The sequence below is a fragment of the Cyclopterus lumpus genome, chromosome 15 (assembly GCF_009769545.1).
Source record: "Cyclopterus lumpus isolate fCycLum1 chromosome 15, fCycLum1.pri, whole genome shotgun sequence".
Lineage (NCBI taxonomy): Eukaryota > Metazoa > Chordata > Actinopteri > Perciformes > Cyclopteridae > Cyclopterus > Cyclopterus lumpus.
This window is the reverse complement of record NC_046980.1, coordinates 18,366,164-18,380,833: the sequence shown is the minus strand read 5'-3', so window position 1 is coordinate 18,380,833 and position 14,670 is coordinate 18,366,164. Positions and strand designations below refer to the sequence as shown.

Here is a 14,670-nt window from a genome sequence, read left to right as displayed (position 1 = left end):
ATGAATTAGCTGTGTGGTTTCTGTCAGTGGTACTTGCTTTATGCTTTGCTGTTTAAGTTCCATTATTCAATGTTTGTGCAAAGTTAAATAACCCACTTCTTTATTGAGCTACACTCGAATATTTACATAAAAGTATAAGTGTTACACAATATAGCTATTGGATGCAGTTTCATGACGGATTAAGCCCTTTAAAGTGAAACTAAATCTATGTAACATTGTTGAACAGCCACTACTGTGACTAGCAATTAGCCAAACCAGTAAGCTACTAATCATACCTTAACCTCTGTGTATTTATTTTTGCCATGTGGCCTTTTGTTGCAAATAATTCAAACTTTTAATTTGAAAGAGGAAGTTTGTGTTACTTCCTCTTTTAAAAGTTTCATGGTCTCACTTTCAGGGATCAGGCCGACTGTTTGACTGTATTTATGTGGCAGAGAGGCTGAATTACTTTGCTTTTGTTGTCATTGTGTGTACGTCCTTACCTGGAGTAAAAGAGACAAAAGAGAGAGAGAATTAAATGAGACACAAATGAACATGTGATCCTATGTTTGTCCCCGGGGATAAATGCAAAGCTTCTTACTCCAAACTTGGCAGTTGAGCTTGTCTCCTAGCACGTAGAGCAATGTCACCACCGACATGTTCAAAAAGAAGAAGCCCACCAGACCAGCAGTGCTGAAGTGCGCGAGAAGGGGGTACACCCAAATCCCAACTGACAAGTACACCCATACAATCCTGCAGAACCAGTTTAGAGAGAAACATATAAAGGGTATCACTCTCAGAGCATCTTGTACTGTCTTGTCTCAAAGAACTGTGCAAAAATATTCACTGGCACATAGTTTCCACCCACTGACACTGAGCACAGATTGTAAGATTGTACCAGCAAAATACACAGCACAATAAAGAATCAGGTTAATTTAGGCAGCATCAGTATTTGAGCCAACTATTCAAGGTTCAAAAGGAAGTTATTATCCCTGGAGCTGTTTGCATTGTTTGCTGTACTGAACTAGTCTGGATTAGTTAGAGTAAGAACATAGACACACTCATGTGCTTTTAGCCACATTGGGTTATGTGAGAGATTGATTTGATCTATTTATTCATTTATATCTCAATTGAACTTTATTTAATTTCATTCATGAACCTTCCTCTAGTACTCTTTATGTCAATGCTTCTTAATTCCTAATCTTTCAGTTTTATAACACTGGCTTATTTTTTTTTAAATGTGAAGCAATGCTGCATGTCATTCCATCTTCATCCATTATATCTTTCTTGTGCTTTTTGTTGGTCTGTCATATTATTGTTACACCTTACTGTAGTCCTGATGCATAATGTTTTATTGCATTACTTTTACTTAGCGCAGTACTGATGATTAGTATTTATACATCTCTCCAGTTCAAATACTATTTGAAATTTGATCCCAAAAAAGATATATGAAAGATCCGGTCAGTTTCAAATGAGCAATATTATATTATGAAGGATTTAATTGTTTTAAAATGCTGTGATATTTGTGTGTGTCAATTATATGCATAACAATGAAATAAAGCTCAGTCAGAAAGACTAAACTATAGTGTGCTTGTACTTTATTTCCCATACATCTGCCATTCACACTTACCAACATAAGTATGCCGAGCCCACACCTCCCAATGCTGCCAGTGCATGTTTAGTCTGTGGGTAGATGTGAGGCTGCACCAACACTTCTCCAAGTAAAACAGGAAGGACAAATGTGTGCTGAAAAACAGGATGGGAAATAGGTCATTACGAGTGATGGTATATGAGAGGAGAATTGGGATGATTCAATTTGTGGCACATGTTTATTGAACATGCATATTTACAGACCATAGCATGGTTTATCCAGGGAGGAAAGAAGGTGTCAATAGTAGCTGGGTAGACTAATTCTCTGTCGTAGGCAAAGATCGTCCAGAAAAGTAGAACAACAAACTAAACGAAATACATAGAACATGGAGTTAACATAACATTCTTATTTAATTTAATGATGAAAAAGATGTAGGATTTTAAACACGTTTCTCACCATGCCCACTGGGAAGACAAAGACAGAGAAGAGCAGGTCTTTACATTTGTTCAGAGTACTCTCTAGTTTCTTTAATGTTTGTAGATCATTCAGGGCCGCCAGTCCAAAAAATGACATTTGTAGTAACTGAAATATTACACGCAACATAATTATTTACCATTAACCATTTTTAATTCTGCAATATACATTATTGTAGACTATTACTATTATTATTATTATTATTATTATTATTATTATTATTATTATTATTATTATGTAATATGTGTGATGTACTCACTAAGTTCAAAAAAGTAAGGTACTTCCAAGGTCCTCCATAAACAAAGATTCCTGGTGGCAACTGGTCTCCTTCCTTCGCCATGAGACACTTCACAACAAATGCATACCAGCAGAAGGCTGCTACGTGGTACACTCTCCTCACGGTTGAAGTCATTCTAATGTACAACAAACAAACCAAGAAAAATAAATGAAACAGGCAAAAACTACTATTCTCGAGTTCTCCCTTCAAATTGAGGCACTGAAGGCAGTGAAGGTTCTTTAAAGATTAGTGTCATTCAGAACGAGCTTATCAACACATTTTCAAGCAGCGAAAACAAGAGGCCCACTGTTTCTTATGAATCATAGGAGTCCTTCTTTCATAACCAATGCCATAAAGCATGTGACTGAAGACAATTTAATTTACAGTGTTTTGCAAGAGAAGTCGTGCAGTTCAGGTTAAGTAAGTCATGATCATTTGACCAATACACTTGAATGGATCTTAAAGAATAGACCAGACTAGGTGTACAGCTTGTAAAGGGTTGTGAAACATTTACTTTAGACCCAGAGTTGATTCTGAGTACTCATAACATATCTTGAAAAGTGTCATTGAGAAACATACTAAATCTCCGCCAGCATCAGGTAGGCTGTTTAGAAGTTGACCTTGGAGGGGCACACATTTTTATTTGTCAAATTGTAGAAAAAAAGGACTGCCATGACATATTAAGTGGCAATGTACAAATGTAATATGTGTTGTTTGACGGATGGAAAATAGACTCAATTTAGCCTTTCTGAGGTCCAAGAGAGGCACAATTGTTACATTTGTTTTTGCATTCTGGCGAGTATGAAAGTGTTCAAGGATGTGCATGATGGTCATGACAGATGTCTGCTGCTTCAAGCCTTGTGGCCTAAGGAGAAAATCACTGGCCAGCAGAGGGCGCTCTTCCTTCTCCTTAGCAACAAAAAAGCTTGCTCAAAGCATGGGGAGTAGCCAAGACATAAAGACATGTTAGTTAAATAGTTTAAAGGAGCTGTATTTGACATTCAGAGCATTAATAAAGCAGTGATCAACAATTTGCTGAACAAAGATATGGTGGAAAAATGTCTAGAGCAGGGCATGAAGTCACTCTCTCTGTTGTTATCCAAACTCCTCCTGGCATTGTTAACATAGCCAGGCCGGGTCACGCATGCTTCTAGTGGATGCTCGTTCATGTGCCCCACTGGCTAGCTGCTGTTTGCTGTCAAATTGACTGAGTAGCAGTGTGATAGCCTGATAAATACCATATTTTGAGTTGTGTGTTGGCCCGTTTCTGTTCAGAGTGAGAAGCCTTATTTGAGCCAGTAGAAATAGTGATTATGTACATGTAATATGATAATTTTCTGTTATATGTTGATGTGTATGATTGCAGCTTGTAAGTTAGACAGTATATTACAGTAAGATAAATAGACACTAAGCTAAGTTAGACAGTATATTACAGTAAGATAAATAGACAGTAAGCTGTCGAGGCATATGTTTAATGAATATTAGGTATATCATAGGTAACATGTATATTCTGTTTTGTTATCTGTATACATATTATTATTTTTTTGTATGACCACACATCCCATTATTACAAGTTATACGAAACCTTACAGTAGTAACTGCTCTCTGTAAATGCAAACCCACAGCTCTGACTGGACTTCCAGAGTGATTTGAATGGTCCAATCTCCACACAACACATCCACTATTTCTCAGGAGTGCTAGAGGTCATTGTGGTGAGTCACAGATTAACTAAGGGATGCCTTGTGTCGGCTTGGGAATTGCATTGTAACTAAATCCTGTTTTCATGAAGCGGAAAAGAAATACGTGTTCATTAATCCACATTGAATAACTGGTTTTCAAGCATGTCATCAATCAAAAAAACAGCAGCCGTTTCAAACGTGAACACTCACAAAACTGAAGTTTCCAGGAAGTAATGTCTTTAGCGGAACATGAAATAGAAGATGGATTTTTAGGGACGGATTAAAAAAAGAACGGGTCTTTTGTCCCGGCAGGAAAAGCAGAAGTGTAAGTAATAAAATTGAAGATGGCAGTATTATATTTAGTTGCTTCTTCAGGCTCCTGGTTTTGTTCATGCTGCCTCAGGGTCACACGGTTATGGCTTACTGGTCCAATTGAACACGTCCGCTTTGAAAATTGTCAAAACATCGAAGGAACTTCCTTTGTCAAAGTCAGGCACACAGAAAACCAGATTTTTTTAAAGAACTTTCATTTACAAATGGCAAGTGTTTTGTTGTTTCAGTGTACAGGTTATGACAAGTTTTTAATGAAAAAAGCAAATAACTATGTCGTCACTTACCCGACTGTCCTCTAGCCAATCAGGTAGCTTTTGGCTTTAAACACTTAAAAAGTAACATGTTTGTTTGTTTCACAAATCATCACATTTTCTGCAACTCTGTTCAAGTTTGTTAATATTTTTTTCAATTTCACGCTTGTTTCAGATTACAAAGACTTAAAGCTACAATTTAATTACACCAGAACACCAGTCATGCATGCATAATAATGTATATATATATATATATTCACTGGCTTCACAAGCACATGTGATAAACATATTTGTTAAACATGGTTGTGAAATTCTACAATATAAACAGTAAATTACAGTTTGACAATCTCTGACTACTTTAGATGATCTATTACACTTTTACATCACATTTTGTCTTAAAAACAGTAAACATTAATGTAATGGCTGTCATTGCTGTAAAAAAGGCACGGTCAGACCTCATCACAGACAGAACCTGTCACAAACATTGCACTTGACCCATGCGGTCAGTAATAACATATTTGATCCCATGTAGCCTCAGTCGTTTCACACCGGTAGCGGCTTAGTGATTTACCCTCGGGAAGAAGCCGTTTCGAAGCCGAAGAAGCAGTTTCTCCCGCTCCTGACCTGTTTTAGGCTGCCCTCTGTTCAGTGACCTGATCCTCCTTTCTTTCTCCCTTTTGGCTTTTTTGTCTGCTTCGTCTTGGTCATGGAACATGTAATCAGCCTTGAATTAATTTGTATTACCGGTAGTTTCGCACTTTAAAGTTCAGTGCCACCGATACGGGTCCCCTGCTTCAGAACAAGCAGATAAATCCCATTTCTATTAAATGTCTTTGGTAAGAAATGGTCTTGGTCATGATTTCATTTTAAGGTGCCATCTGTAAAAATAATGGAGACACAAAATGAGTTACATCAAGGGAAACACAAAGTGCATTTAAATAGGTAATAATAACAGTGGTGTTAATGTATTCATACCTCAAATCGGCTGTAAACCTTCCGCTCCTTCCTCATGCTCTGAATCTTCTCCAGCAGTTTCTCCCGCTCCTGACCTGTTTTAGGCTGCCCTCTGTTCAGTGACCTGATCCCCCTTTCTTTCTCCCTTTTGGCTTTTTTGTCTGCTTCGTCTTCTTTCTCGTCATCGGTGACAGGAGACTCTTTAGCAGCTTCGATCCTGCTTTGGCTATTCGCAGAAATTTGCTCCAAAAGCAGTTTTGTATCGTCTCTGAGGTTGCTGCTTGAGAGCACGTTGGCTGTTGATGATTGGTATCGAGACTGACTTGACTTTGGCTGCTTGGACTGTGGTGATGCAGGAACAACTTCATCTGATGGGATCTCTGGCGGTTTGGGGCAATTATTTGTTTTCTCATTGCAGGCGAACTCCTGTGTAGTAGTTTTATTTACCTTATTTGTGGCCTCTGTATCATCCGTTTCTATCTCATCGGGGACAGGCCTTTCAGGCTCTTTGTTCACTTCATTCTGCCTGTCCAGATTACTACTTTCAGCAGATACAGGTGACTCTGAAGGGGGGGGTTCAAAAGTCACAGATTCAGGTGTTTTGCTTGGCAGAGCGGGCTCTGTTGGGACTTTTGAGGTCGGCTCAGTTGGGCTCAACGTTTCTGTTGATATAATCATTGGAGTTTCAGTTGAGTCTGTTGCAATCTGCTTGGGAATACATTCAGTATCTGAGGGGCTATGCAATGCAATCAATATTGTTTCAGCCTCAGGGGACAACACTGTTCCAACTGACTCAGTTAGAGGAGAACAACATGATACTGTTTCAACAGGAGTGTGAGAGACCAATCCTGTCAGTTTAGGTTTGGAAGGAGGGGTCGCTTGTCTTTCTGACTGGGAAGCATTAGGAGTAAAGTCTGGGAGGGCAGGAGAGCTTGTTTTTTCTGCACTAAGCTTGGGTGGAGTGTCTGCTGGGGAGGGGGTAGAAGTAATAGTGTCATTTTGAGCAGATATAGATTTACTTTCCAGCTCAGACCCATTATGTAAACATGATTCAGGCAATGAAGGGCTAATGCTAGGAAGTGTGCTCCCAGCTTTCACATTCTTTGATGATCCAAGATCCTGAGATTTCTCTCTGACACCCTTTGGAGCAGAGCTGTTTTCTGACTCAGGAACATCTTTTTTTGAAGGTGTAGGTCCACAAGATTGTTCAGAGTCTGTCTCTTTAGTGGACAGTGATGAGGATGTGTTTGCCTCTAAACCAGCGGCACATTTGTCAGGAGAAATATCAGTTTCCACATGTGCAGAGTCAGCTGCTGAAAGGTTCTCAGATGAAGTCAATTGGGAGGGTTCTGGTGGTGAGGGGCTGACAGATTCCTGTGCATTTAGGGACAATGTGCTGGAAGTTAGTGTTGAGCTTGAACCTTCTGGGGTAACATTCGAGGATATGGTCTCTGCTGGCGAGGAAAGAAGAGCACAGCTAGAGGGTGACAGACTTGGATTGATCCGTGAACCAGATCCTGGCACAATGTTATCAGCGGAACAGCTTGGGCCTGATGGGTTAGAAGAGCTGGATTCTGATCCATTGTCTTGTTCAGGTAGCAGAGGAGGAGAGGAAATGCTGGTTTCTAACTGAACTGATTCAGAATTTGGGGTGTTAGAATACAATGCAGCCAATCCAGACGATGGTGGTTCCTCCACTGAACTGGGAGTGAGTGAACCATACTTCTTTGAGGTTGAATCAAGGCAAGGCCTTTCACTTTCATCAGTACCTTGTGCAAGAGAAGGAACACTGGGAGGAGTAGCATTTGGTGATGTGTTGTGTATTTGTGGTGGTGTAGGTGGATGACGAGGGCTACTCTTTTTTACAGCAGGATTTGACAGATTTGGCTCTTCCGGTTGTTTGCTCTGAGTTGCTTCTGTTTGTGCAGAAACAGGCAGAGTTGCTGCTGATTGGCTTTTCTTCAGCTCTATCGTCTCGGAATGAGCTGAAACTCTTGTTTGTTCTTGATTACAGCTTGGTGGGGTATTGGGATCAGTCTTGACCAGACTGTTCTGCTTGTTAGCATCTAAACTGGCATCTAAAGATGGACTGACTGACTCTGTGGGTGCTGTTTTACCTGAATCCTCTGCAGTGACATTTTTATCTAATAAACCCTCAGATGTTGAAGTGTCAGCAATCTTTTCAGAGGTCTCATTTGGTAAAGGCTCCTCGTTTTTAACAGCAGTATTTTCTTTCAGTTCAGTTGGTGGTTTTATCTGAGCTTTCTCGTTGCTTTTTTCAGCTTCTGCAGCCATACTGGCTTTGCGTTTTGCTGCCAACTCTTTGAAAAACATGAGCCTATTATCAGGATCACTCATATCTATATACAATGGAGTGGTGAGCAAATATTCGGGTGGCTGTTCTGTCTGAACAGTTCTGGGCAACTTGGATTGGGGTATGCATGGTGAAGAATTTGCTTGCTCTTCAGCTGGTGGTTTCAGTGATTCTTGTGCCTCTGAAAGATCCTTTGACTTGTTGTCCTTTGGTGAATCTGTATCATCATGTTTACTGTTTCCATCATCTGGTTTGGATGGGTCTGTGGCAGAGTTATTCAAAGTGGCTGACTTCATGTAACGGCTCCATTCAATAGGTTCTCTTGCTGTCGACCTCCTTTGTCCCAAAACAAAAGGTGGTTTTGTCTGTTCAGGCTCAGTTTTGTCACTTTCCTCAAGAGCAGTTTTGGTATCTTGAGAAGTATGCTGCTGGTCCAGTGAGCTGAATATCATTGATGATCTTAACCTAGAGCTCCTTGGTACAACTACATTGTATTTCCTACGGAATGACTCCTCCCTTCGAAGAACAGCAGTTTTAGGTTCCTTTTGCTCTCCCTCCTCGATCTTTTCCACTTCAGTTGTCGATGATGATGATTCTGAAGGTGTCGGTGTTGTTTTAGTTTTTGTTGGTACTGCAATAGGCTCATCGGGTAATGTATTTGTCTGTTCTCGTACATTGGTTTTGGCATAACTTGGGATTTGACTTGCCCTGGGTATTGCAGGAACCTTAAACTCTCTCACATTCGGGATTTTAGGACCATGTACATTTATGCCTGGTGTTTGCTGTATGGGGTTAGAAGGCTCTTCAAAAGCATCTGGTCCATCAAGTGGTTCTGACGACAAGCCTTCCTCTCCTGGATTATCATATGCACTGAGGTATGAGCTAATCCTCCAGTTTCTTAGCCCCTGTTTCACCAGCGGATCCTTGCGGTCAACATTAGGGTCCTGTAAAAACTGCTTCTGGTCAGTTAGATTTGAGGGGCTGGGAGATGTTTGACAAGCATGTGGCTGGCTTAAATTCAATCTTCGAGGGTGAGATGACCCAAACGGTAAATCTGATGCAGGTAGTAATTTTTCTGAGCCCTGGTCAAAGTCTGCATTTTTGGTAGATGATAAATAGTTAAGCACAGGGTCAAAGTTATCAAGTGGTTCCATTTCTTGTGGTAAACCAGGTTCAGAGTCTTGAACTGCCGAATAAAAGTCTTGGTTCCAGAACTTGTTATAGCCACTGTAATCTGCTTCTATGCCTGGACCTGGTCCAGGCTGCTGCCCCCTCTGGGACTGCCTTCCGTGGTTCTCAGGCTCTGCCATTCCCTGCTGCAAGAATGGATAAGAGTATCTACCATGAGCGTCTTCGGCATAACTGTGGCGTTTGAAGGCGAGGTTTTCCATCATGGGCATCTTGGAGGGGCCCTGATCAAAAGACGGATCCATGCAAGATTGCTGGGATGTAAATCTACTATACACATCTGCAGGGCTGTGCATGGACTCCTTTCTAAGGGGCATCATTCTCCAATCTATCTCCATGCGTTCATCAGAGGAATGTCTTGGCCATTCCTCTGGATGAGCGGGGTCATTTGACTGAAATTTCTTTGGCTCTCTATATAGTGTTCTATCACTTGGATATTGCCTATTTTTTGAAAGGCTTAACTCTTCCATTGGAGTGAAATTTTCAATCATCAGCGGATGGGATTGAGCAAACAGAATCCGAAACTCTTCATCAAAGGTAGATACAAGCTGTCCAAGGAAAAGGTGTGCCATACAGCGGTGGAGCTTCTCAAAAGACCACATGAAGCTGGACAAAGACATGACAATAAGTAAGAATGAATAGACTCACTTAAATCATGGCATACTTGTGTCTGTTTTGCATGCAAACAGATACAAACTGTGTGTGGAAGTATTTCTTGCCAGTTTTAAATATGTTCACCTGTAGTTCCCACTCAACACAGCCCTGCAGTCTGTCAACAGGAAGCGATCCATCATCTGTCCTTTGAAGGATTTCCCTGAGCGACAGTGATACGTGATGCCAGACACTGTTCTCACACGTAAAAGCTGCAAGACACGCATCAAATCACAAAAAAAATAATATTAAGCAGAAGTAGTACATATGGTAGTAGTAATGTTTCAATTGCAATCCAAGCTAGGTGGTGGCATTGCAATCACCTACCAAAACAGAGTATAAAAAAGGGCTACATTTCAAGTACCTTTTTATAGTAGTATGCAATTATGATTTCCATCAATAGGAAAATATATATATTTAATGTATATCAATGACATAATAAGTTAATTAACACCAATATGATGTTAATGTGAGAGATTTGTTCAAATGGCCTAATTTGAGGACAACATAATATAGCGTTACAGGCAAACACCAGAGGCACAAAGCACTCATACAGTAAAAACAAACATGTAATACACAGGATGTAAAATAATGATTAACAAGGAAAAAACACGCTCAAGAACAAAACCAACAAGACAGAATAGAAGCTTGAGATTTGACATGTATGATTTACATTGCTGGACAAAGCAAGATGAAGATGTGTTTACATATTTTGATGACTGTTGTTTGCTAAAAAGCTTACTAATAATAGTATTATGCAGTTCTGATAACATATTACTCAAGTCTGTTCGGAGTGCAACCCAGCCACATAATGTTTGGAATAAAGTGACTGATACGTTTTCATTGTTTGTTTTATTGGGTCTAGCAACAGCTGTACTGCATCTAACTGTACTTCTGCTTTTCACAAGTTTGGTTAATATGGAGCAAGACTGGTGAAGGAGAAGTCTGGCAATATTCTATACTTTTGCAAACTGATCCCATCCATCCATCCATTTTCAATACCGCTTATCCTCATTAGGGTCGCGGGGGCGCTGGAGCCTATCCCAGCTGACATAGGGCGAAGGCAGGGGACACCCAGTCCATCGAGGGCACAAACTGATCCCATGAATCCTCAAATCTTTGTGACTTCCCTATTCTGTCTGAGGCTCTCAACTCCAAGCCCATTCCTTCCTACTAAAGAGGTAACTCTTTAAAAGTGTGTCATGAATAATGACCCACTTTGTTGGCATTGTAGTTTTTAGCAAATGTTAATCAATCAGGAGTGCATTTGTTGTGGACCATTTTCATCTGCGGACTATTACACATTTGGTGCTCTAGTAAGTGTTTACAGAAGCAGGACAGTGACTCAAAGTAACCTCCAGTGCCTAAAAGGAGAACATGACACCCAGTGCAACACTGTGCCTCAATATTACGTTTTCAATCGTTTTTCAAGCTCCATGGCACAGAGGAATGAGCTATATGAAACTTCAGATACACAGGCAGTGCTTGTTCGTAGGATCGATGTATTGTTGTTTTTGGTCTTTTAACTAGATTGGTTGATAGTAAGAAAATACTGAATATCACCAGACTTAACCTTTAAGAATTCAAAAGAAATGCTATAACATTGCATTAGCATGTTTTTCAGCTGAGATGAACATTTGTATAAAATCTCTGTTATTTGATTTTTTTAAAGAATATGTGCTCACTTGAATGTTCTGTAGATTGACCCTGCAGTTGGACACCATGTGGACAAAGTGATGTGCATTCTCCTTGTCTAAAATGACGTAGACGGCAACATTCCTCATGGCAGCATCGAGAATATCAGCAAACATGTCAACATCAGTGAACATGTCCATCACTATAGCGATCACCTGAAGAGATAAAATCCACAAACAAGACCAAATTGAAAATGACACTATCAGGAGATGGACACTTCTTTACTCGGTTAGCTTGAAATCTCCCTCCGTCAAGAAAGTGAAAGATCTACCTGCTGTGCATTCTTGATGAGTCGTCGGGCCTGCTCCTTAATACTCGGCATTTCAGGCTCGGGTGGGTTGACCAGAGTTGTGACCTCTGTGGGCCCAATGAAGGAGTGCAGCTGAGGCCAGCCAAGGTCCAAGCCTGGGGCGTCCAGGTCAGAGTGAAGGGGCCAGTAAGTGTCTGAGGAGTCATCTCCTCCAGGCTCCAGGAACTGTTGTTCAGGGTTGTAGCTCTGCTGAGGGACCTGAACCGAGCTCTGAATGTACTGAATTTCAGGTGAGGACAGGAAGTCCACCACATCTGCTTTTTGGAGGAACTGATAGTATCCATCCAAGTCCTCCTCAATCAGTGCATCAATGCTCAAGCGGTACTCTTCCCGATAGTGAGGGGGGAGGTAGTTGGGGTCCAGGGGGTTATCCCCAGCAGAGGAACACTGAGAGCGATGCGCCATTCTGCAATCTAAAGAGATGGCGACAGCAAAAGTAGTCAAGTGATGAATAGCATGAATCATTTTCCCTTTCACCAGCTACATAGTTTTGAATGATCCTTTTATTAGATCTGAAACAATTGATTGAAAATTAACTCTTTTGATATTCAGTTAATTGTTAAGAATCACTTTTCAAAGCAAAAATCCCCAGGTTTCTCTGGTCCCAGCTTCTCGAATGTGAAGATTGTTTTGTTTGTCTTTTTTGGGTTTCACAAGACATTTAGAGGACATTGCCTGGGGCTCTGGGAACTTGTGATGGAAAGTGTTCAAAAATAATCAACTGCATAACAGGGAGAATAATCCTCAGCTGCAGCCCATCATTTTAGATCATTGTTTATCGTCTTTGAGATAAATTATATTATGAGATGATCACATCCTGTTGCCATGTTACATAACTAAACTGAATACCATACTGAATAATAAAATGGCACTGAATACTGCTGTTTATGTTTTACATGTTGAAGGCGAGTTCTCAAATGTAAGGCACAATAATTGGTTCATCAATCATTGTAGTGTGCATCATATTGACTACTTCATATATGGACTGATTTTAAATCCATTTGCCAAAATCAGAAGTGAAGGATCTCATTACCATCATGACTTTTATTCCAACCGTGCCACCCAGCCCTAGAGCTAGTTTTACCACAAAGGCTTCTGCTCAGATTTGTAGAGTTTTATACAAGCGTTTATACATGCGTTTCCTTCTCAGCTATAACCCCGTTTTCAGAGATAGCACAATGAATGAGGGGAGAAAGACTCTAAGCACAGGCTTATGGGTTATGGGTGTGGCTCCTCCCTCTGGCCTAACGCCCGGGCAAAGTCTCCATTTGCAAGTTTTCATGTCAAGCCAACAGAAACAAAACATTATAAAACTAACAAAGTAAAACACATGACGAAGTTAAGAGATCCCGTTTCACCCATTACACGGCTGGTGGTCACCTCAAGTGTTAAAAAGACCCATTCAGAGTGCATTTACTAACTTGTTGTCGTCCCACTAGACCGCCATGGCACATCAGAGACACCTCGGCAAAGCCAGATCAAACGCGGCACAACGACGCGGTCCCCGTCACACCGTAAACTCCGTGACACACCCGCCCGACCTCATTCGGTAAACTCACCTCACTGATATGTTTTACTCGTCAAGCTCCTAGTCGGTTCCACTCGAAGCCCGTCATCTGCTCTGCTTCGCCATGTTTTTTTCCTTCACAGCTGCGACCTGCTTCTAATATAGGTGTCGAAACTTTTCTGTTTGATCTCAGTTCCCCCCACCGCCGCGCGTCACCCAGCTCAACCAGTTTATTGTCATGCTCGAGGCATGCTCGCGAGGATGTTTGAGACGGCACACAGAGGGCAAGACTTGCTGTCGACACGATGTTGCCCCGCCTCGACTTCGCAGCTCTGCTGTGTGTCCGTCCTGGAGCCGCTCAGCTCTGCACATCTGTGGACTCTGCACATCGGTTATCGGCCGACTCCAGCTAACTAACTGCTGCTGCTATCGACTAATCGACGTTATGTATCAGGCAGTGTTCCATAAACCTCCTACCTTCATGTTTAATGCACTTCTCATAACTCGACGTGCAGGCAGTCTGGCTTGTTGCCTCCCTCTTTAAAATGTGTCACCCAACTACACTGTCGAAATCAGTATTTTATTCTTCAAATTAAATTAAAAAGGAGACATATGAGTACTGTCATGAGAAGCGACCAAAAAGGGTTCCACTTTCTAATTGGGCACCCTGTAAATAGATTAAAAAGCGGTAACTAATTGCTTTATTAATAGGTTTATAAATAATTTACTAATGTTTTTAGATAGATTATTATCTATTAATAAGTACAACTTGGGTTACCAGGTTATGAACAATCATGAATAAAGCCATTACTTGATTACCAGCAACAGGTTTGAGGGTGCTAATGCCCCGTGGGGCCCTAGATCCAGAAGACGGCCCAAAGCCTCCACGTTATACGGTAAAATCTTTGAGGTAATTTGATTAATTGCAAATTTTTGTAATAATGTGTAATACCAAAGCACAATATAAACTGAAATGAGGTCCCTAATCTTGAGGTCCCTTCTTGTAGAGTTTTAAGGCCTTCATCATTTCAGTTTATATTTTGTTTAGATGGTTCATTATCCTTAATACATTTCACCACAAGCTAATAAGTAAACTTTGCATGTATAAAAAAACAAATCGTGGTTGTCATTAGGGGCCCACGGTTGATTTTTGGCGAGGGGTCCTGAAGCAAACAAATCCAGTGCTGCTTAATGTTGATTTATTGGATTGTATTTGGAAAAAGGGTGGCGCCTAATCAGAAATCACAGCTTATGATAATTAGATTTTGTGAAGGAAGATGTATATCAATAGATAATTCGAATGTAATCATGAGGAAATAATAGTTAATAATAAATTAATAACTGGAGATGTCATCATAATTGGAGTTAAACAGTAAAAGAAAACAGGTTACTTCTTGAACTGTATGAGTCTCTTGATTTTTGCCTATTTATTACTCAGCCATTAACCGATGACAGCACAGGGCTTAT

At 40.7% G+C, this 14,670-nt stretch overlaps 2 protein-coding genes across 4 annotated transcripts; both read right to left on the bottom strand.

The window, feature by feature from the left end:
• Positions 1–542: 542 nt before the first annotated feature.
• Positions 543–2,391, bottom strand: LOC117744320 (androgen-dependent TFPI-regulating protein). The gene is made up of 5 exons (XM_034552519.1): positions 2,304–2,391; positions 2,027–2,152; positions 1,834–1,935; positions 1,610–1,725; positions 543–732 (listed from the first exon to the last, which is right to left on the bottom strand). Exons 1-5 carry the CDS (start codon positions 2,382–2,384, stop codon positions 543–545), a joined length of 615 nt encoding a protein of 204 aa, XP_034408410.1. The 5' UTR covers positions 2,385–2,391.
• A 1,386-nt stretch (positions 2,392–3,777) lies between these two features.
• Positions 3,778–13,681, bottom strand: fam83ha (family with sequence similarity 83 member Ha). Of its 3 annotated transcripts, none has more exons than XM_034551742.1 (6): positions 13,256–13,681; positions 11,658–12,109; positions 11,377–11,541; positions 9,779–9,903; positions 5,560–9,646; positions 3,778–5,462 (listed from the first exon to the last, which is right to left on the bottom strand). In XM_034551742.1, exons 2-6 carry the CDS (start codon positions 12,099–12,101, stop codon positions 5,451–5,453), a joined length of 4,833 nt encoding a protein of 1,610 aa, XP_034407633.1. In that variant the 5' UTR covers positions 12,102–12,109; positions 13,256–13,681; the 3' UTR covers positions 3,778–5,450. The 3 variants fall into 3 exon arrangements, with proteins under 3 accessions (XP_034407633.1, XP_034407635.1, XP_034407634.1); XM_034551744.1 differs by having other exon boundaries at positions 3,778–5,237; positions 5,663–9,646; XM_034551743.1 differs by lacking the exon at positions 13,256–13,681 and adding an exon at positions 13,118–13,232.
• Between the last annotated feature and the right edge of the window lie 989 nt (positions 13,682–14,670).

What these genes read in the sequence shown, in the direction of transcription:
- LOC117744320 (XM_034552519.1), bottom strand. Translation starts at nt 2,384, where the DNA reads ATGGCGAAGGAAGGAGACCAGTTGCCACCAGGAATCTTTGTTTATGGA. An exon ending in ACCTTACTTTTTTGAACTTA is followed by an intron (nt 2,153 to 2,303) that starts GTGAGTACATCA and finishes GTAATATTTCAG; the next exon opens with TTACTACAAATGTCATTTTT. An exon ending in CCTGGATAAACCATGCTATG is followed by an intron (nt 1,726 to 1,833) that starts GTCTGTAAATAT and finishes CCTGTTTTTCAG; the next exon opens with CACACATTTGTCCTTCCTGT.
- fam83ha (XM_034551742.1), bottom strand. Translation starts at nt 12,101, where the DNA reads ATGGCGCATCGCTCTCAGTGTTCCTCTGCTGGGGATAACCCCCTGGAC. An exon ending in TCAATCTACAGAACATTCAA is followed by an intron (nt 9,904 to 11,376) that starts GTGAGCACATAT and finishes CGTGTCTTGCAG; the next exon opens with CTTTTACGTGTGAGAACAGT. An exon ending in GTGTTGAGTGGGAACTACAG is followed by an intron (nt 9,647 to 9,778) that starts GTGAACATATTT and finishes GTCTTTGTCCAG; the next exon opens with CTTCATGTGGTCTTTTGAGA.